At 45.6% G+C, this 17,078-nt stretch overlaps 1 protein-coding gene across 2 annotated transcripts; it reads left to right on the top strand.

The window, feature by feature from the left end:
- Positions 1-1,996: 1,996 nt before the first annotated feature.
- On the top strand, positions 1,997-16,757 carry tmem200a (transmembrane protein 200A). 2 transcript variants are annotated; one of them, XM_047573030.1, is made up of 5 exons: positions 1,997-2,913; positions 12,523-12,725; positions 12,848-13,065; positions 13,243-13,406; positions 13,950-16,757. In XM_047573030.1, the coding sequence occupies exons 2-5, from the start codon at positions 12,595-12,597 to the stop codon at positions 15,069-15,071; spliced, it is 1,635 nt and encodes a 544-aa protein (XP_047428986.1). In that variant the 5' UTR covers positions 1,997-2,913; positions 12,523-12,594; the 3' UTR covers positions 15,072-16,757. The 2 variants fall into 2 exon arrangements, with proteins under 2 accessions (XP_047428986.1, XP_047428985.1); XM_047573029.1 differs by having other exon boundaries at positions 1,999-2,913; positions 12,588-12,725.
- Positions 16,758-17,078: the final 321 nt, after the last annotated feature.

Genomic DNA, 17,078 nt, shown 5'->3' with positions numbered 1-17,078 from the left:
TTCCTCTGCCTTTCCTCCCGCTCTCCCTCCATGTCTTCTTCCTGGTGTGTCTCCCGTTGCCCCTCTACAGTGTGTTTTCATTTCGATCCTTTATGGAATGTAAATACGGCAGCCGACTGACCACTGCGCTGGAGATATGGCTCGGGTCTCAAAAACCCGCTGGTGGTGTTTTAGAGCACGCTAGTTTGTGCGAGCAAACGAGGGGCTTTATCTTAAAAGCTCCAGATGTCTAGAGCAAATTAGAAAAAGCTGCAAACATGAAGCACTACAGTGGGTTACATTTATCACGAGGCCAGGGCATATACGCTATATTGCCAAAAGTATTCGCTCACCCATCCAAATAACTGAATTCAGGTCTTGCGATCACTTGGCCACTTCACCGTGGCCACAGGTGTATAAAATCAAGCACCTAGACATGCGGACTGCTTCTATGTTAAAGAATGGGTCGCTCTAAGGAGTTCAGTGAATTCCAGCGTGGCACTGCAATAGGATGCTACCTGTGCAACAAGTCCAGTTGTGAAAGTTCCTCACTACTAAATATTCCACAGTCAACTGGATTTATAACAAAGTGGAAGTGATTGGGAACGACAGCAACTCAGCCACGTAGCGGCAGGTCACACAAACAGAGCGGGGTCAGTGGATGCTGAGGCGTATAATGCGCAGAGGTCAGCAACTTTCTGCAGAGTCACCCACTACAGACCTCCAAACTTCACGTGTCCTTCAGATTAGCTCAAGAGCAGTGTGCAGAGAGCTTCATGGAATGGGTTTCCATGGCCGAGCAGCTGAATCCGAACCGAACATCGCCAAGTGCAAAGCAAAGCGTTGGATTCAGTCATGTACAGCACACCACCACTGGACTCTAGGGGAGCAGGGGAGACGTTCTCTGGAGTGACGAATCACGCATCTCCATCTGGCAATCTGATGGACCAGTCTGGGTTTGGCTTGGAGAACGTTAACGGTGCCAAGAGTGCATAGAAAGGTCCACAAAGACATGGATGAGTGAGTTTGGTGTGGAAGAACTTGACTGCTCGGCGCAGTCTTAACCTCAACCTTTGAAATGAATTAGATGAGTCAGGCCTTCTCATCCAACATCAGTGCTTGACCTTACTATTGAACCTCTGGAACAGTGGTCAAACATTCCCATAAACCCACTCATAAACCTTATAAAGATATAAAAAATACCGAAGCTGTTATAGCTGCAAAGGGTGGTCCGACGTCATATTAAATCCTTTGGATTAAGGATGCGATGTCACTTAAATTCATATGCATGTAAAGGCAGATGAATTATACTTTTGTCAATGTGTGTGTGTGTGTGGTGGTAAAATTAGACATGTCACGTTTACACTTGAGGACTATTTACAGACCAAAAGAAAGTCCTAATAATTGTGTCCAAGTGCACGTTCCTTGTGTTTGTGTGTGTGTGTGTGTGTGTGTGTGTGTGTGTGTGTGTGTGTGTGTGTGTGTGTGTGTACGCTGAGCTGCCCTCCGGGGTGTTTCATTTCTCACCAACTTAATCTCAGCCATCTGAACAAATAATGGGCTCCCTGTCTCCCCCGCACTCCGTCTCTCTCACAGCTTATTGTTCAAAATATCTGCCCAAATGTCTGCCTTACATTCCCTTCACCTCGGCCCAGCTGGTGTATTTTCATTGAACCACTTCCAGCATGTAAACACAGGAAATGACAGGCATGCCAGCGACTGCAGCGTTGTTGTTTTTTGCCAGTTTCTTTCTGCGTGGAGAAACAGAAAAGCCGAAGGAGAGCAGGACGCCAACCTCTGGACATCCGCAGTCTGCATGACGGGATCACACGTGGACAATATTAGTCTGACATAAAACAGCCTCCCCGCTCCCTCACTTTTATATAATACAGTCTTCACAACCCTGCTGCTCCTTGCCCCCACAGAGACGCGCGTTAACTTCACGAGCTGATCCATTTGTGTCTTGCTGTGCATCACCGAAACTTCTCCTTCTGCATTTCCTCAAAGCTCTCATAATCCGCGCCCTGCACATTGGAAGGAAAGCATGGCACGGGGCCTTGTTTCCCCCATAAATACGCGCACACACACACACACACGCACACACAACTACAAGCTTCCCCGCGCCGCGCATACAAATCATCCCCCCTCCATCTCTTTCTCTCCCTCTCATTTTCTCACTCACACACACCTCAGTGGAAGCCTCTCGCATTCCCACGAGCGTACACGACGAGCGCTTTGGAAGAAGTGGATGTATCTCTCCGGCTCAGAGGAATAAAGCACGCCGATTTTTTTTGTAATGCTCAGCGATCTCCTTAAAACGCAACAGCTTGCTACTGATTTCTGAAACCATTTTTTTTTTCTTCTTTTTGTAACGTGAAATCAAGTTTTTGGACGCGAACGGGAGTTTTACGCATAACACAGAGCCAGCCAGGAGGGATATCAAGCGCTTCTGTGGTCTTTTACCGCGATAAAACAAGGATTAGTTCTCAGCTGGGGAATTACTACCGGATCGTTTATGACTTTAAATACGCAGAATGTGTTAAAGGGTTTTCCTCCAGGCGTGCTTAGCGAGTCTCACCGCCCTCATTGTGTTGGGCGCGCACACTCTCCATATGGCGAGAAACGTGTTCCGCGCTGAATAAAGTCATCAACTGACACGCTGAAACCTTTGAAAACGCAGTTTAATCCCGGCTAACTGCCCAAATAATTCCCCCAACCCCTTAAACTGCTTGGATGTCGGTAAAGACTGTTGCTGTTTCCAAACCCCGCACGGGAGCTGAACTGACTCCTGTCATCCTGGTTTTCTCCGTCATGGCATTTCCCTGGAAGTAGCGCTCAAAGTGGAAGATGACTCGTTACTTTCCTCCAGGTTGCAGCCGAATCTCTCTGCGTGCCTGATGGCACAGTGACAGTGAACACTCGGCTTTGGTTAAGGTAAGCACCGAGCTGTGTTTGACCTCCCCAATGTCCCTGAAACGAGCCAAGTTGACAGCTCTACAGTCGACCTTTTTTTTTTTATTTGGGTTTAATTTTTAAAGAATGAGGGAGTTTTACATCAGCCGGTGCTGACAGACTGATCAGTGGGGGATTTATTTGTCGTCTTTGTGCTGTCATTTTATTGGACAGGGTAAGGATGAACTGTGCTGTGTTTTATTGATTGGATTATCTTGGAGGGAATACTGCAATCCATTTATTCGGGTGAGATGGGCACTTCTTTATGCCAGCCTGTTACCTTTTATTGTAAGTGGCTACTTGTTTGTCAAAGGTGGGTCGAAGGTCATTACTGAAGGGTGGCTCCTTTTACAGGACAGATTGCATGTGAAATGCTTTTTTTGTCCACATTAGTTAATGAAATGTAATAAGAAATTATTAATGTTCATCTACAACTTCTATCTAGCCCAGTGCACCTGTGATTATGTGTTTTTTTTTCAATTTCAAAGGTCAAAGGTCAGGACACAACCCCACACTGTAGCAACATACCTAAGTATGCGTAGCATAGGCTGCTTGTTTTCTGCTTAATACTGTGACTGGCTCCCATTTGTGATGTCACAAAATGATGTCATACATATATACATTCACATGCTCCTTGGATTGTGTCATTTCCTGGAATGGGAAGTTCCAACTTTGGTGTGTTCATGTGCTTTTAAGCCAGAATGTGGAGACTACACAGATGCCGCTGTACCAACAAGAGCATGTTTTTTACATGCTCTTGCTGGTACAGCGGCATCTGTAACAAAAAAAAAAACATCTGTAATCTGTAAGAATTTTCAGTATTTGCGTGCCTACAAAGAGCGAAGGAAACATTTGGGTAGAGCCATGACATTGACTGATTCCTGAGATAATTCCTAACATATGCACCTTATTCATGTCAACGTTTTTGCTCAAACGTGTTGTTCGGCGCTTGTGTGAAACGGACGTTCGTCGTTCACTGAAGTGACAAAACTGTAACATTTCCAGTTGTTATCTGTATTTGCCATGTTTCTCAAGACAAGTGTGAGAGTTTTCCAGTTCTGGAGCTATTTTTCCAGTTATTCCAACATCGCGCGAACGTACGAATAGTCTTGGCTTGATCACAGAGTTGATGAAGGGGAAACAGCTTCATATGTAAACACTCCACACGTCACTCTTTACACGGGGAAGGTCAAACGTCTAATTAAAGCAACATAAGCCGAGGAGAGGCACTTAAACAACAAACGCTCTGTCTCTGGGTTTATTGTATAGTGCGATGCTGAATCAAGAGTAACGTTCACCTTGAGAGCTGTTTGTACAACTAGAGTAACACACGGAGCCAAATGGCTCGTACGAATTTATCTTCAGCTGCCAAATATTTTTACTGAGAACTGGATGCGTGTTTAATTTGAGCATCATTAGGAAGTCAAGAGACATGTTTGGCTAATCCTCCTTCACAAATATCACAGTAACTGGATAATCCTGTCTAAATACCTCTCTGGTCGGTTAACAACTCCTTCACTGTATCACTCCGAAGACCCCCAAAGAGAAGGCTGCTCGGATGGAAGAACAAATTATGGTTTTATCTAATTTAGGTTGGAAACGTGATGAAATTAAATAAGAGCAAGATATCTAAATGTAATTACTGCTCGAAGTTTTGGGAGGGGGTCCCCCGCAAAAGTCCCAGGAGTCCAGTTTGGGCGGCACTCACGTTGGGGGTGGGGGGGTAGGGATAGCTCGTTCCTCAGTACAAGTGTGGGTGACTGACTGACAACCAGAACTGTGAGGAAGACAAAATGAGTCATTTTACTGGAATCAACAGGGGGGGTCACTCCTTCACACACACACACACACACACGCCTGGCACGAGCATCCGATGATTTAATCCCTTCCCAACTTAATTCAATTGAGTAGGGCTTAATTTATCACAAGAGGAAATGACAGTGATTCAGCGCGAAGGATGCGAGACGTTTTTAAAGCGGCGCGCATCATCAAAATAATGAGGAGGGAAAACAAAACCAAGATGGTGCACGGAGGGTGCATGATTTGACACTCGAGCGCTTGCATCAGAAAATGTGCTGCTGAAAGGTCAGCGGGAAAACTCAAAGTGACATATTCTCCAGACAGATGAGTCACCCCTGACCATGAGTGTGTAGGAGTTAACCGTGCAAACACACACTCGCTATCTGCTTCCCTTTGCTTGCTCTTTTTTTCTCCCCCTACTGATACTATCTGTTCCTCTGGGAGGAAAACAGACATGAAATCCCTATTTGTTAAATCTGATAAAACAAACAAAAAACTAAAATATATATATATTGAAAACAGGATGCTGAACACTGTGAGTCAACACTGGAAGATGTGAAGACGTACAAGGTTAAATTTAAAAAGCCTCTGATCAGACCTGTGTGCAGGCCGACGTCTTCCTCTCTTTCCAGGACGCTCCGTTGCGCCTGTGTGAGTCGGAAACCGACACCTTAATCACTTCTAACGGTGACCTCCTGTAACTTTCAGACTTGTGCTCACATCTACATCCAACATTACATCTGGGAAAACTTGCATTCTTCTCAAATGATATCCAATATAGGATATCGTTTATATAGATGTATAGAATATATTACCATGAGCGCAGGTACAATGCAGTACATAATACAGTTTTCATTGGGAGAAATGCTACCTTTTTCTTTATTTCTCGTTCGCATTCATTTGTCAATACTGAATCGGTATTGTCTCAATATGTCTAAGATGAGATCTTTTGTAGACAGCTGATTCAAAATAAAAAATACCACAACAGACGACACCGACTTGGTCCGCAGGTGTCAGGGTTCACGTTCCTGTCGGCGCTCTCGTCAGAGTGCCTGGATGTAGGGACTCCGCTGGAACAGCGTGAGCCTTTCAAGAGTATGCAGGTGGAAGGAAGCAGCTAGCGATGCCCCGTGTAATGGGATCTGACCTCACAGCAAGCTGAAGGGAAAATAAATATCCTCCGGTAAACAGACCTGGTCTGGAGGAATAAAATGGCGACAGATATAGCAACCGCGGGGAGAGTCTCTGCTGCTGATTCTGACCTCTGCTCTTTATAGAAAAGCCACTGCAGAATTCAGCCTCGGGAACAAACTCAGTCAATCAGTGAAACGTCTGTCTGTGAGAAGCTGGTCAGTCCCCTCTGCAGGGCATGTCACCAGTACTCCATGTCATAGCTTTGTGTCATTCCATCTCTTCCACCATCTCTGCCTCAGACTGCCTGATGAAACAAATGTCGTCTTTGACAGAACACACCAATAACTGTTGTACTGTGATATAGACCGTACTAGTCTATAGGATACTCTACTGTAATGCACTGCACTATACCACACTACACTATGTTATGCAACAACAATAATACTGCGCAGCGTATATTGTTTTGTACAGTATCCTTCATGATACGATACGATACGATACGTTACCATACGATATATCATTGGAGGGAGTCTTTAGTTCCTATGTTTTGAGGGGAGGGGCCTCTGTGGATCATCCCACAGATGCTTGAACAGTTTAGGACCTAGTGAATTCAGAGGCCAGGTCCACACTTTATTAAGTTTTTCATGTTTTTTTTTGTTTTTTAACTGTTCCTAAAGTGGTTTTTGTGTGTGTTTGTCAGACTGCATCCCCTGCCGGGGATGGGTGCTGGCATCCCCGGCAGTGTCATTTCTGTGGGGCGTGGGTGGCTGCTCTGGTGTAGGCGGGTGGCACATGTCTGAGTAACAACCACGTGAATGTCAGGTGTAAATGTTTCCCAGCAGAACGCTGAATTATCACAAGATGGTCGATTTGCTGCGCCTGTCGGTGGTCATAATGTTGTGGATGATCACTGTATTATTGAGAGTACCCCTGCATGTGAGTGTATATGGTTTGTCTCTTTGTGTGTCGTACTATACTATATTATACTGCAAAAGACTGCCCAGAGTACTGTAAGTTAGTACAAACTAGTATATTATACTATACTGCAATGTACTTCATTGCACTATAATAAACTACACACTGATGAGTGCTCCTGTTCAGTGTTAGTCCAGCTGAACCACTTAAAGAAGCACATAGTGTATATTCAAGAGATTTTACTTGACTTGTAGGAAAATAATGCGAAACACTAAATGGATTCCTATAAATGTCCAGCCGATGAACAGAGCGTCTTCTACCTGAAGTGCTCCGCTTTGACCTGAGCATTTAAAAAGTCGGACTTTATCTTCGTTTCAGTATTTCAGCTTAAAAGCAGCTTCAAGAACAGATTGTACAAAGATCAGATGTTGTTCTGCTGCAAGCTAATATCCATCCGGTCTTGTGGGAGAGCACAGACTAACCTGGCTTTTACTATTCCAAACTCTGGTCATAAATTTCAATTTTAGCCACAATACTCACAGAGGAAAGCAAAACAGGCCCGAGAGACTGAAATAGTGCTGTACTGAGAGCAGTCTATTTGCGTCTGCTGAGACTGGATTTCCAGCTTCATGATATTATAGCAACTGACCTTAACTTTAGCAGCAGGGGGCTTATCTGTCTGTCTCTCCATTTAAATCCAGTTCAGGTAGAAAGAAGGGCCACTGATAGCGTTTTCGTTGGCCTCAGTTAACCCCACCAGTAAAGGATAGTGGCAGAAACAAAAACAAATGGCCCATTGTAACTATATTAAGAGGCTCGCTATATTGAAAGCCAATTTTTCTCTCCCTGGCAAGATCCATTTTTATCTTCTTGTTCAGTCCACTCTCATTGTCTTCCCTTCATACTCCATCCGTGTCCGTGTCTTTCTCTGAGACGTGCTAGCATGCAGTTCACTGAAGTGAGTCATTGGAGACAAACTTCTTTTAGGATGCTTCCAGCCTCTGGACTTTATAACAAGTATTTCAAAGCACCTTCTACATTCTCTTTCTTCGCGTCTCTCCACTCTGATTCCACATCTTTTTTTTCTCTCTGCATCTTCTATTTTACTCCAGCTTTCCCACGTACCTCATTGTCTTTCCTCTTCCAAATCTCCTCTAAAGAGTTGGAGTTAGAGGCTGCGTAGCTCTAAAGCTTTAGCCAGAATTGCACAAACAAGATGCTGTTAACACCTTGAAGGCAAGTGCAAAAAAAAAAAACAAAAAAAAACAACAATAAACCAGGTCTTTTGTTCGTCCCTGACGTTTCTCTTTCACCATCTCCTCCTCCTCTCATGTCACTTGCCTCTACCCACCCCCCACCAATTCTACTTCTGCCGCCTTCCCCGTCCCCTTCCTCCCTCCCACTCTCAATCACACCTCTTAGTAAAGAGATGGAGAGTTGGAATGAAATCTATCCAAACCATATGTGCTTTGCTTTTTGCTCTGTAACTGCAAATAAAGAAAAAAAAAATACAATGTAAAGTTATACGCAGGAATTGCCCCTTTTGTTGATAGGATACAGTATTAATGTACCTGTCATTCCTGCGCACACAGCTGGCAGTTGCTATAGAAACGTGTCACCTAGCAGCAGCGCATCGCTATAGGGACATCAGATGACACGACGGCTCCTATAGATTAGGCAACTTGGCGTCATAGCGCCTCAGAAGGCATCATCTCCTTGGCAAAGGTGCAACGCATGCAGAGGAAGCGTCTCTGCCCATGATGCAGACGCGATGTATTGGAAACGAACGTGTCCCCAGATGTGTAAATAGCTCCAGTAACAAGATTGTTATTCATGCGGAGTTTAATGAAATTTCTTTAATGGATCTCTTGCCTTAGTCTGATTACGCGCAGATAAACAACAACTGCAATTTAGTCATTAGTGAGGCGATCAGACGACGACTAATTCATTATTCATTAAACAATTTAGAAAACTGACTGGAAAATGGAGCACTTTGCGTTACGCCTAAGCTTCAGTAGTAACATTAACAGCCTTTCTAAATACTAGAACGTAACATACAGGATTGATTTCAATTTTTCCATACGTGCTATGATGTGCCCGCGGAAATGAGACTTCCGCGCAGCGTGACCACCAGACGAACTGATTATGTGTATTAATTCGGCATTTCATTTGGTCACTGCTCGCTCTCCATAGCATAAAGGAGCCTGAGTGGTTTCTCATTAGGCTGCTGGTGTGTTTCTCTTTTTCTGCTCCACTTGCTCCTTATTGCAGCTCTGCTAAATGTGCGGCCGCTCTCGGCTTGTTTTCCCTCCATCACCGACGGGGAAAGCGTTTCGCTCTTGTTTAACGCGAGGCCTCTCCATCCTCTCTCCATCACCTCCACTTTGTCTCAGTTTTTGCCATGTGCTTTTGTCCACAAGCTTTCAATATCCAGTCATGACTCAGTGTTGAACCTCAGTAGGTGCACTGATGTAGGTAAGTGCCTCTACATGCCCCCCCCCTTATGTTTCTGCTCCTACATTCCCGTTGTAATACACCCTCTAATTTCTTTTGTTGCTCGTACCTTCCTTCCTCATTCGCCTTCTTCTTCTACCATCCGTCCCTTTCTCCTGTTTGCGCTACACGAAGGAAATCTCTCCCATCGCTCTTGAAACATTGTGTGGGTTCCTGTTTGACGCACACTAAGCAGCGAAAAGGAGAGACAGAGTGAGAGGGAGCACAGAAGACCCGAGAAAAGTGTCTGGCTGCGTTTGTCCTTGTGTGATTCACCATCTGTGGTGGAGCACTTTCCTGCGGCAGTATTACCGATAAGATGATTGACAAGAAAAATACATTTAAATGTGAGAAGGAGGAAAAAAAAGGGGTAGGAGGAGAGAACGTCTGGTCGTTTGTGTGATTCACACTTAACGTTGAATGCTAAAAGCTTTGTCTGATTCGGAGACTTCGCTGCTTTGGGATACGCGGACGTAAAGAAAGACAAGGAGGGAGCCAGAGAGTGACAGGAAAGAGACCAAGTAAAATGAAATTAAAATCAGAGACAGATTAAAAATAGATGGGGGAGGGTGGGATGGGAGGTGGATGACGACCAACAAAGAGAAATAAGATGATGAAAGTGAGCGGGGCTTTAGAAAAGGGAAGTAGGGGAAGGGAAAAATTATTCAGGAGCACAACCAGAGCGCATTAGCACACAGACGGAGATTGAGAGTTGAAGAGAGAGGGAGAGATTTATCGATAAGAGGAAAGGAAGATAAGAGGGAGCTACGGAAGTGGAAAAAAGAGAGAGAAATACAAAAAAAAAAGGCAGCCAAGGGTCACATGTGTTCTCATTCCCATGCTAAATCTGTTTGATCCTTTGCATAAACACAGACGTGCACACAAACCGTCACGCTGTGATGAACAGTGGGAACCACGTGTACGTCTTACTGGGGCAGTGGTCATTCAGAGCAGCTTTCTACTTCTTTATTAAACTCTACTTAATGATCTACACTTTTAAAGGTGTAACGTGTCGATTTTAAGGGGATCCATGGGCAGAAATGGTAGCTCACGCTTCATGTCCACAGAGGAAGCTGTTCCCCCTCCACAAAGTCCTCATGCTTCTACAGTAGCCTAGAACTTCAGAGTTTGACTCTGAAGTTCAGGACTGTAGAGGATGGGAGGATGGATTGTGGTCATTCTGGGATACCTGTCTGTCACCTATCAGTGCGTCCTGGACAAAAATAAACAGACATTTTAGACTGTACTTGGTGAGATGTGTACTTGGAACTTAGAAACAGAACTTAGGCTATGACTGACGCAGTTTCACAAATTGTCTGTGAAGGTTCTCAGTCATCCAGGTCATGGTAATCCTAAGGGGGTTTAAAGAAAGGCAACTGGACTTGTAGAGTTTCTTGGCGACGTTTTGTCGCTTCTTCAGTTCTGAGGGACTGGTGGGAAGTTGAGGTTTAAATAGAGAAACCCTCTCATAACAGAGGAGGTGGACTGAGATATAATCTGCCATCAGTTTACAATACAGTCTTGACTTCTGTCCCCAAGACGTTTCAACACCATTCACAATTTGAGACTAGAGGCTGATACTGACAATGGCTTCATTTGGGCACCATTGATCGGGAAAGTGGTTTAGATACCCCTTAACGACAGGTAAGTACCCAGCCATTACTGGAAATTAGTAACTGAAGAAGCCACTCGGATGAGCGGCGAAATGTCTTCACGAAATTCTACAAGTCCAGTTGCCTTTCTTTAACGCCTTTTGGAGTTTTTTCACAAGTAGAAGCAAGAACACATATTGATTGGTTGCAACCTTCAACCTCAGAGTTTTAGCCGAGACGTTCTTCTTAGAAAATAACCTTGGTGGTTAATAGAACTGTATCTTTCTGTGGTGATTTAGGAAGGCTAACGAACAGCGCAGTGCAGGTTGTCCTGGGACAACCTCAGGATGTTTTTGCTTCCATGTCACAGCAAGGACGTTATGTGATAACATTTTTTAAAAAATTTTCATTGCTGACTCAAAGGAGAGGCTGTCATTCAACAATTTTGCAGCTTTAAAGCTTTCTTCCGCTGTTTACTGCTTTTATTGGGGCTCCTAGAGCAGCTGGCCTTCAACAGCTGGGGACATTATCTTCCATATTTTCATCCAAAAAAAAAAGTCTTGAAACAGAGGTGTCAACATGGCAGCTGACAGAAAACAGCTGTTATCATTTGTAGCAGTGAAATGACTTAGCCAGATACTTGACACATCCGTTGAATTCTGCACCTAGTTCTTTTTTTTTTTCTCATAGAAAACACACAGTCAGTTGAATCCTCTTTGTGGACAACAGGACAAAGCCAATGTTCACGTGAACCCAGATTAACAGGCAGTTAAACCCAAATGGAGGCTCTCGAAATAAGCCTGTTTGTTTTAAGCCCTCTTCCTTTAATCACTATTAATAGACAGCGGTGCAGCTGGTGAGCACAGAGACCATGATTCATTTCAATATTACGGCAGAATTGCTGCACGGCGCTTCCTAAAACCGGCGTGAAAAATGTAAATAATGGCAGCAACAGAAACAATAAAAATGCAAATGTAGTAAACACAGGATGTGAATCCTGGTGAACTGACAACCTGAGACTAAAATTCGTAAGCTGTGAGTGGCTCCGTTTCTTTCTATATCTATATCTCTATGATCACCCTGTTTCCTTAGTATCTCAGTTTGTACACACAGGAAGAACGCGATAAACGAGAACTGGACCATGCATCACCATGTACAGTACGCACGCACACACACACACACACACTCACATACATTTGTGGACACGTTGTCCTGAAGGCTTGACAACCAACAACAAAGCATTTTGAGCAAACAGGGAGTGTACAGGGAGTGTAGTAACATTTATATCACAGCTAGACTGTAAACAACATTTTTCTAGAGCACACTTTCACCACGACACACTTTCTCTTTAAAAAGAAAAACCGCAGCTTTGCAACAGTCGCTGCTGTACGTGAGGTGACATGCCTGCTTCAAATTAGACAAACAGAGCCGTGGTCCCAACGGGTTCAATCTGCATGACTGTGACTGACACAGCACTCTGAATATTAAGCGTCTTGCACCTAGTGCTCCACCAGACGCGTATTTAAATATAGTTGTTGGTAATGTTCTGGATGTGAATTTGCGTGGCGGTGCCAAATGTTTGCCATAGTTTTTATCGTTCATTTTGTTTGTGTGTGTGTCAACGACCAGATCAGCTGTCAATTAAACTGTCTTACAGTGGTTGCCAGTCGCTGGATGTGCAGTAGAAGATTAAATTTGTTACCGCCCAATGTGTCTCTGCAGGTAAAGTATGACGGCAGCGGCAGGTGTGTTAACGGGCTTGGCCAAGCTAAAGCGCCAGGACTCCGCCCGCTCTCAGCATCGGCCCATACCACCAACATCGCCGGGCCTGGGAAACCCCGCCCCCGAGGCTGCCCCAAGGTGATAGAAAATACTGTCAAGGGTTTTGCTTTTGCAGTCCGAACATTTCTGCTGCACTGAATGTCATTAAATATACAGAATGCCTCCAAAACGTATTCTCTTTCCATGCTCACTTCATTTAGAAAGCGGAAGCGCCGCACAGATGTTGTGGTGGTGCGTGGCAGGCTCCGCCTCTACTCGGCCTCGGGCTTTTTCCTCCTCTTGGGACTTGTCATCTTGGCCATAGGGATCGGCATGGCGACACTGGGTTACTGGCCTCACGGCAAAAACGTAGCCACTGGGGGAGGAAATGGAGCCAGTAAAGAGAAGGACGTGGCCAACACCAGCCACGATGTGCAAGGTAAGGACAGAGTAGTGCACGGCGGTTGGAACGGACCGATTCAAGCTGGAGTTGGACCAAACAAAAGTTGTACATCTATCTTGTAGGATACAGAGCTACCTTTGGCCACTTTCCAATGTAAGAGCATGAATCGGTCTTTACTTCTATGACTCACCCTTCCTTCTTTTATTTCTTTAGGTACCCCTTCTAAGCAGACTGCGAGTGCTCTCATGCGGTTCCTGGAACAACATCTTCACTCTGAGAGGATGAAGATGCTCGGGCCCTTCACCATGGGCATCGGGATTTTTATCTTCATCTGTGCTAATGCAATACTTCATGAAAACAGAGACAGGGAAACGAAGGTAGGCCCGAAGTCAATCGGATCCACATGCCGAGTCAAATTCTGCAACATACCGTATGTCAGCGTCTTGCTGGCACCGGGAAAGTTCATTACACATTAGAGTAGCGTCCAGGAAAACAGATATTTTAGTTCTAAAAGTCAGTAGCAGTTAATTTCCTTCTCTGTTCAGCGTTCTCATTTCCGTTCTACCGCCACAATCTACAAAGTCAGGAGGAATGCCTGCTGCAGCCATCCATATTCATCCTTTCCTCGTAACGTACATGCCGATCAGACTTCTTTCAACCTCCCTCCACCTTTATCTCTGCATTTTTCCCCTGATCATATTTTCTCTCTTCTTATCCCGTCATCTTCCCTTCATTGATTTGATTAAACCTCTCCTCCTCCCCCCTTCGTCCTTTACCGTCAAGGTAATGCATGTGCGAGAGATGTGTACTCCACAGGCATCCAGCATACATAAACCTTAAAACTGCAGAAAGATAATGAATTCAAACGCTGCGAATATAAAGATGAATGTTCTTGCTGATAGAATTATCTTCCTCTCTAGATAATCCATATGAGGGACATGTACTCCACCGTCATCGACATCCATCGACTCAGACAGAAGGAGCAAAAACTACAGCATCACCGCAGCAGCACCTGCGCAAGAGAGGGCGTAGACCTTCGGGCCTTCGGAGCGGATGCCGCGGCGCGCTTAGCCAGCAACTCCCTACTGGGGTTTTCGGGGCGCGGCGTGGCTGGAGGAGGGTCTACAGAAGAGGAGGAGGTGCTGCTGGGGGACGAGGAGTTCCGGAGACACAGGGAGCAGGCTAAACTGGATTGTAGCTTCGCAGGGCTGCTGGCGCCGCTCTATAGGGATCGCTCGTTTTGCGGCCCTGGGCTCGGGCTGGCTCACTCGGACTCGATGCGTCACCAGTGGTCAGTGGATGGGGCAATGGACGGGGAGAAGGGGGGACACCATGCGCGCTCCATCGTCTCCTCCTCCATCTCCGCGTTCACCCTCCCTGTTATAAAACTCAACAACTGTGTGATCGACGAGCCGGAGATGGAGGCGATAACCGAGGAGGACAGAGGAGGAGAGAGGAGGGACGGAGAAAGGTCGCAGCCCCTGAGCTCCATGGAGTCTCTGGTGGTGCCCGTAGCATCTGTTGCCAAGGCCACCAAGCCGCCCGGCTTACACCGGAGCAACTCGGCCTCTTCCTCCTCCCGCTGCTCCTCCTTCTCCTCTTCCTCCCTCTCCCCGGCTCCCTCCTCTACCTCAGGCTGCTGGCTTTCCCCGGGAGCGGCAAGGAGCGACTTCGGCTCCAACTCCTCCCTGCACATGCTCAACAGCCACTCCAAGTCCCTGGACCTGGAGCGCGGGCCGAGCATGCTCAGCGTGCGCCCGGAGCAGCGGAAGCACCCCAGCTGGCCCCGGCTCGACCGTAGCAACAGCAGCCGCAGCAACAGCGGCCATCGGGGCAGCAGCAAAGGTTACACGAGGCTGGAGGACAGGGAGGAGCAAGGGGAGCGTCTCCTGGACGCCTCGCAGGCCGCGGCGGCGAGGCGCGACTACAGCAAGCGCGAGAAGCTGCTCATGATTTCGAGGTCGCACAACAATCTGAGCTTCGAGCATGATGACTTTAACAGCAGCACACTGAAGAGAGGCAGCTCTGAGACGCGATTCTGAAGGCACTGAACTGAAGCTGTCCTGTTCTGTAAATTGCTCTCACGCACACGGTATGAGTGTACAGTCTGTATCAGAAGAAGCTGAGAAGCTTAACAGCTACACCCCTGGAGAGAGGAAGCTCGGGAAAAAAAAAGGGTTTCAAAGACAATTTTGAGCAGCAGGTTGTAGTAGCAGTGAGTAATGGACCAACGTGCACAGTGAAAGGTGTGCAGGCTGTGACGCCGCACGTCTCGCCCTTTGTACCCGGTCAGAGGTGCTGCTCTACAGCCGTACCTGACCTACGTGAAAGAAGAGGATCCCTCCAGGGATCGGTGCCACACGTCACAGTTTTGTACAAAAAAAAGTAGTTTTAATTCAGTTTTAACCAGGTCCTGACTATATGTCTTTATGATCGACACTGCAAGAGGTTTCAGGAATGCCTTTTTGTATGTGTTTGATTCCAGCAGCTGTGGTTGGAGTCAAGGACATGCTGGAAGCTCTTCGAGCAAATTTCTGCCTCAGTGACAGCACATGAGGCAAACACAGTAGTAAATAAAGGTCCAATAAAAGTAATAATAGTACATTTACAAATTGCTTTATATGGCTGTACAGAAGACACGGAGACTGAGACGCACTTGATACAGAGCAGACATCAAAACTAACCTGATTCAGAACCAGCCTGTAGTGTATTGCCTGGTACAGAAAATGAATAGTGGCAAAGTGGCGTGACGTGGCTTTGAGGTTTTAAAGGATATAGATTTTAGGGGTGAAGTAGCTGTTTTAATGTTGATTACTGTATGGCTGTGTCAGTCTGATCAGAGAGACACACTGTAGGTCCTCACGAATGGATAAATGAAGATAAAACCGGTTACTGCCCTTCCCCAAGATCCATGGTCAGAACGTATGGGGACACAGACCAGTGGATCAACAACCTTCAGTATCTGCGGAACAACGCGTGGCTCCTGGTATGAACTAAAAAGAACAATATCTAGTTATAGCTCTGCTGCAGGCACTTTAAGGTTCTTTCATATTAGATTAGATTCTAATTAGATTTCACTCAGGATATGTAATCTCTTATTCATAGGGTTAACGCCTGGTTCATTAACCCCCACTCATCTTATCGATCGATGAATTCTTTTGCTTCAACCGATCAGTTATTAACTGCTAAAAATGTGCCGCGATTTCTTTCTGCCAATACTCAACGTGTAACAATGGGTCTTTTGCTGTGTTCAGAAACATCACTTAATCATTTTAAGTTTTAACGACAAATGTTTAGCTCTACAGGAGTGAATGAACCCAAGCCCATAATGAACCACCATGTCCTTTGCTGTGTTTATGAATCCAGGGAGCTGTAACAATGAAATGTGAGCCATGTTGTTTACTACATTTAACATGTGATGATGGTTTCAGGACTGAATTCAGGAATTTGTGCGACAGGTGCAAGTGAGCTGATATGCTGCCTCCATATTGCTCAGTATGTCTGTTCTTTTTGGTTTTAAAAAGCGTCCTCAACAGTTTTTTAAATGTCATTAGGAACATGTTACCATGTGAATGGTAGCACACTTTGTTATCCTGGGGTCTAACATTATGTGTGTGTGCGTGTCCACTCAACACCACACACATGTTGAAGAACTCCTCTCATGAGTGCAGGAATCTGGCTGGAGACAAATGTCATCCTCCCAAAAATAAACAGTATTTCCACTGAAATGTGTTTGGCTTTTATGAATGTATCCACCATTAAGTGATTGCACATGGATTTGCGTTAAAGAACCCCTTCCTTATGCGTCGTGGCACACAGACACACGCATGTTCCTACACAAGACACGGCCCGCACACTTTCGCGCAACTTCCCGAAATGCGTCCCCCTCAGTCCCTCTTCTCCTTCTCTTTTCATCTCCCGCACATAAAATAATAAATAAAGGCCTGAGTGAGTCATCACCAATTATCTTAGGACCACACACACACACACACACACACACACATACACAAGGAACAAAGATTGTTTACATGAGAGGATGCATACATATT

The sequence above is a fragment of the Mugil cephalus genome, chromosome 21, assembly GCF_022458985.1.
Source record: "Mugil cephalus isolate CIBA_MC_2020 chromosome 21, CIBA_Mcephalus_1.1, whole genome shotgun sequence".
Taxonomy (NCBI): Eukaryota; Metazoa; Chordata; class Actinopteri; order Mugiliformes; family Mugilidae; genus Mugil; species Mugil cephalus.
This window is presented reverse-complemented; position numbering and strand designations above follow the sequence as displayed.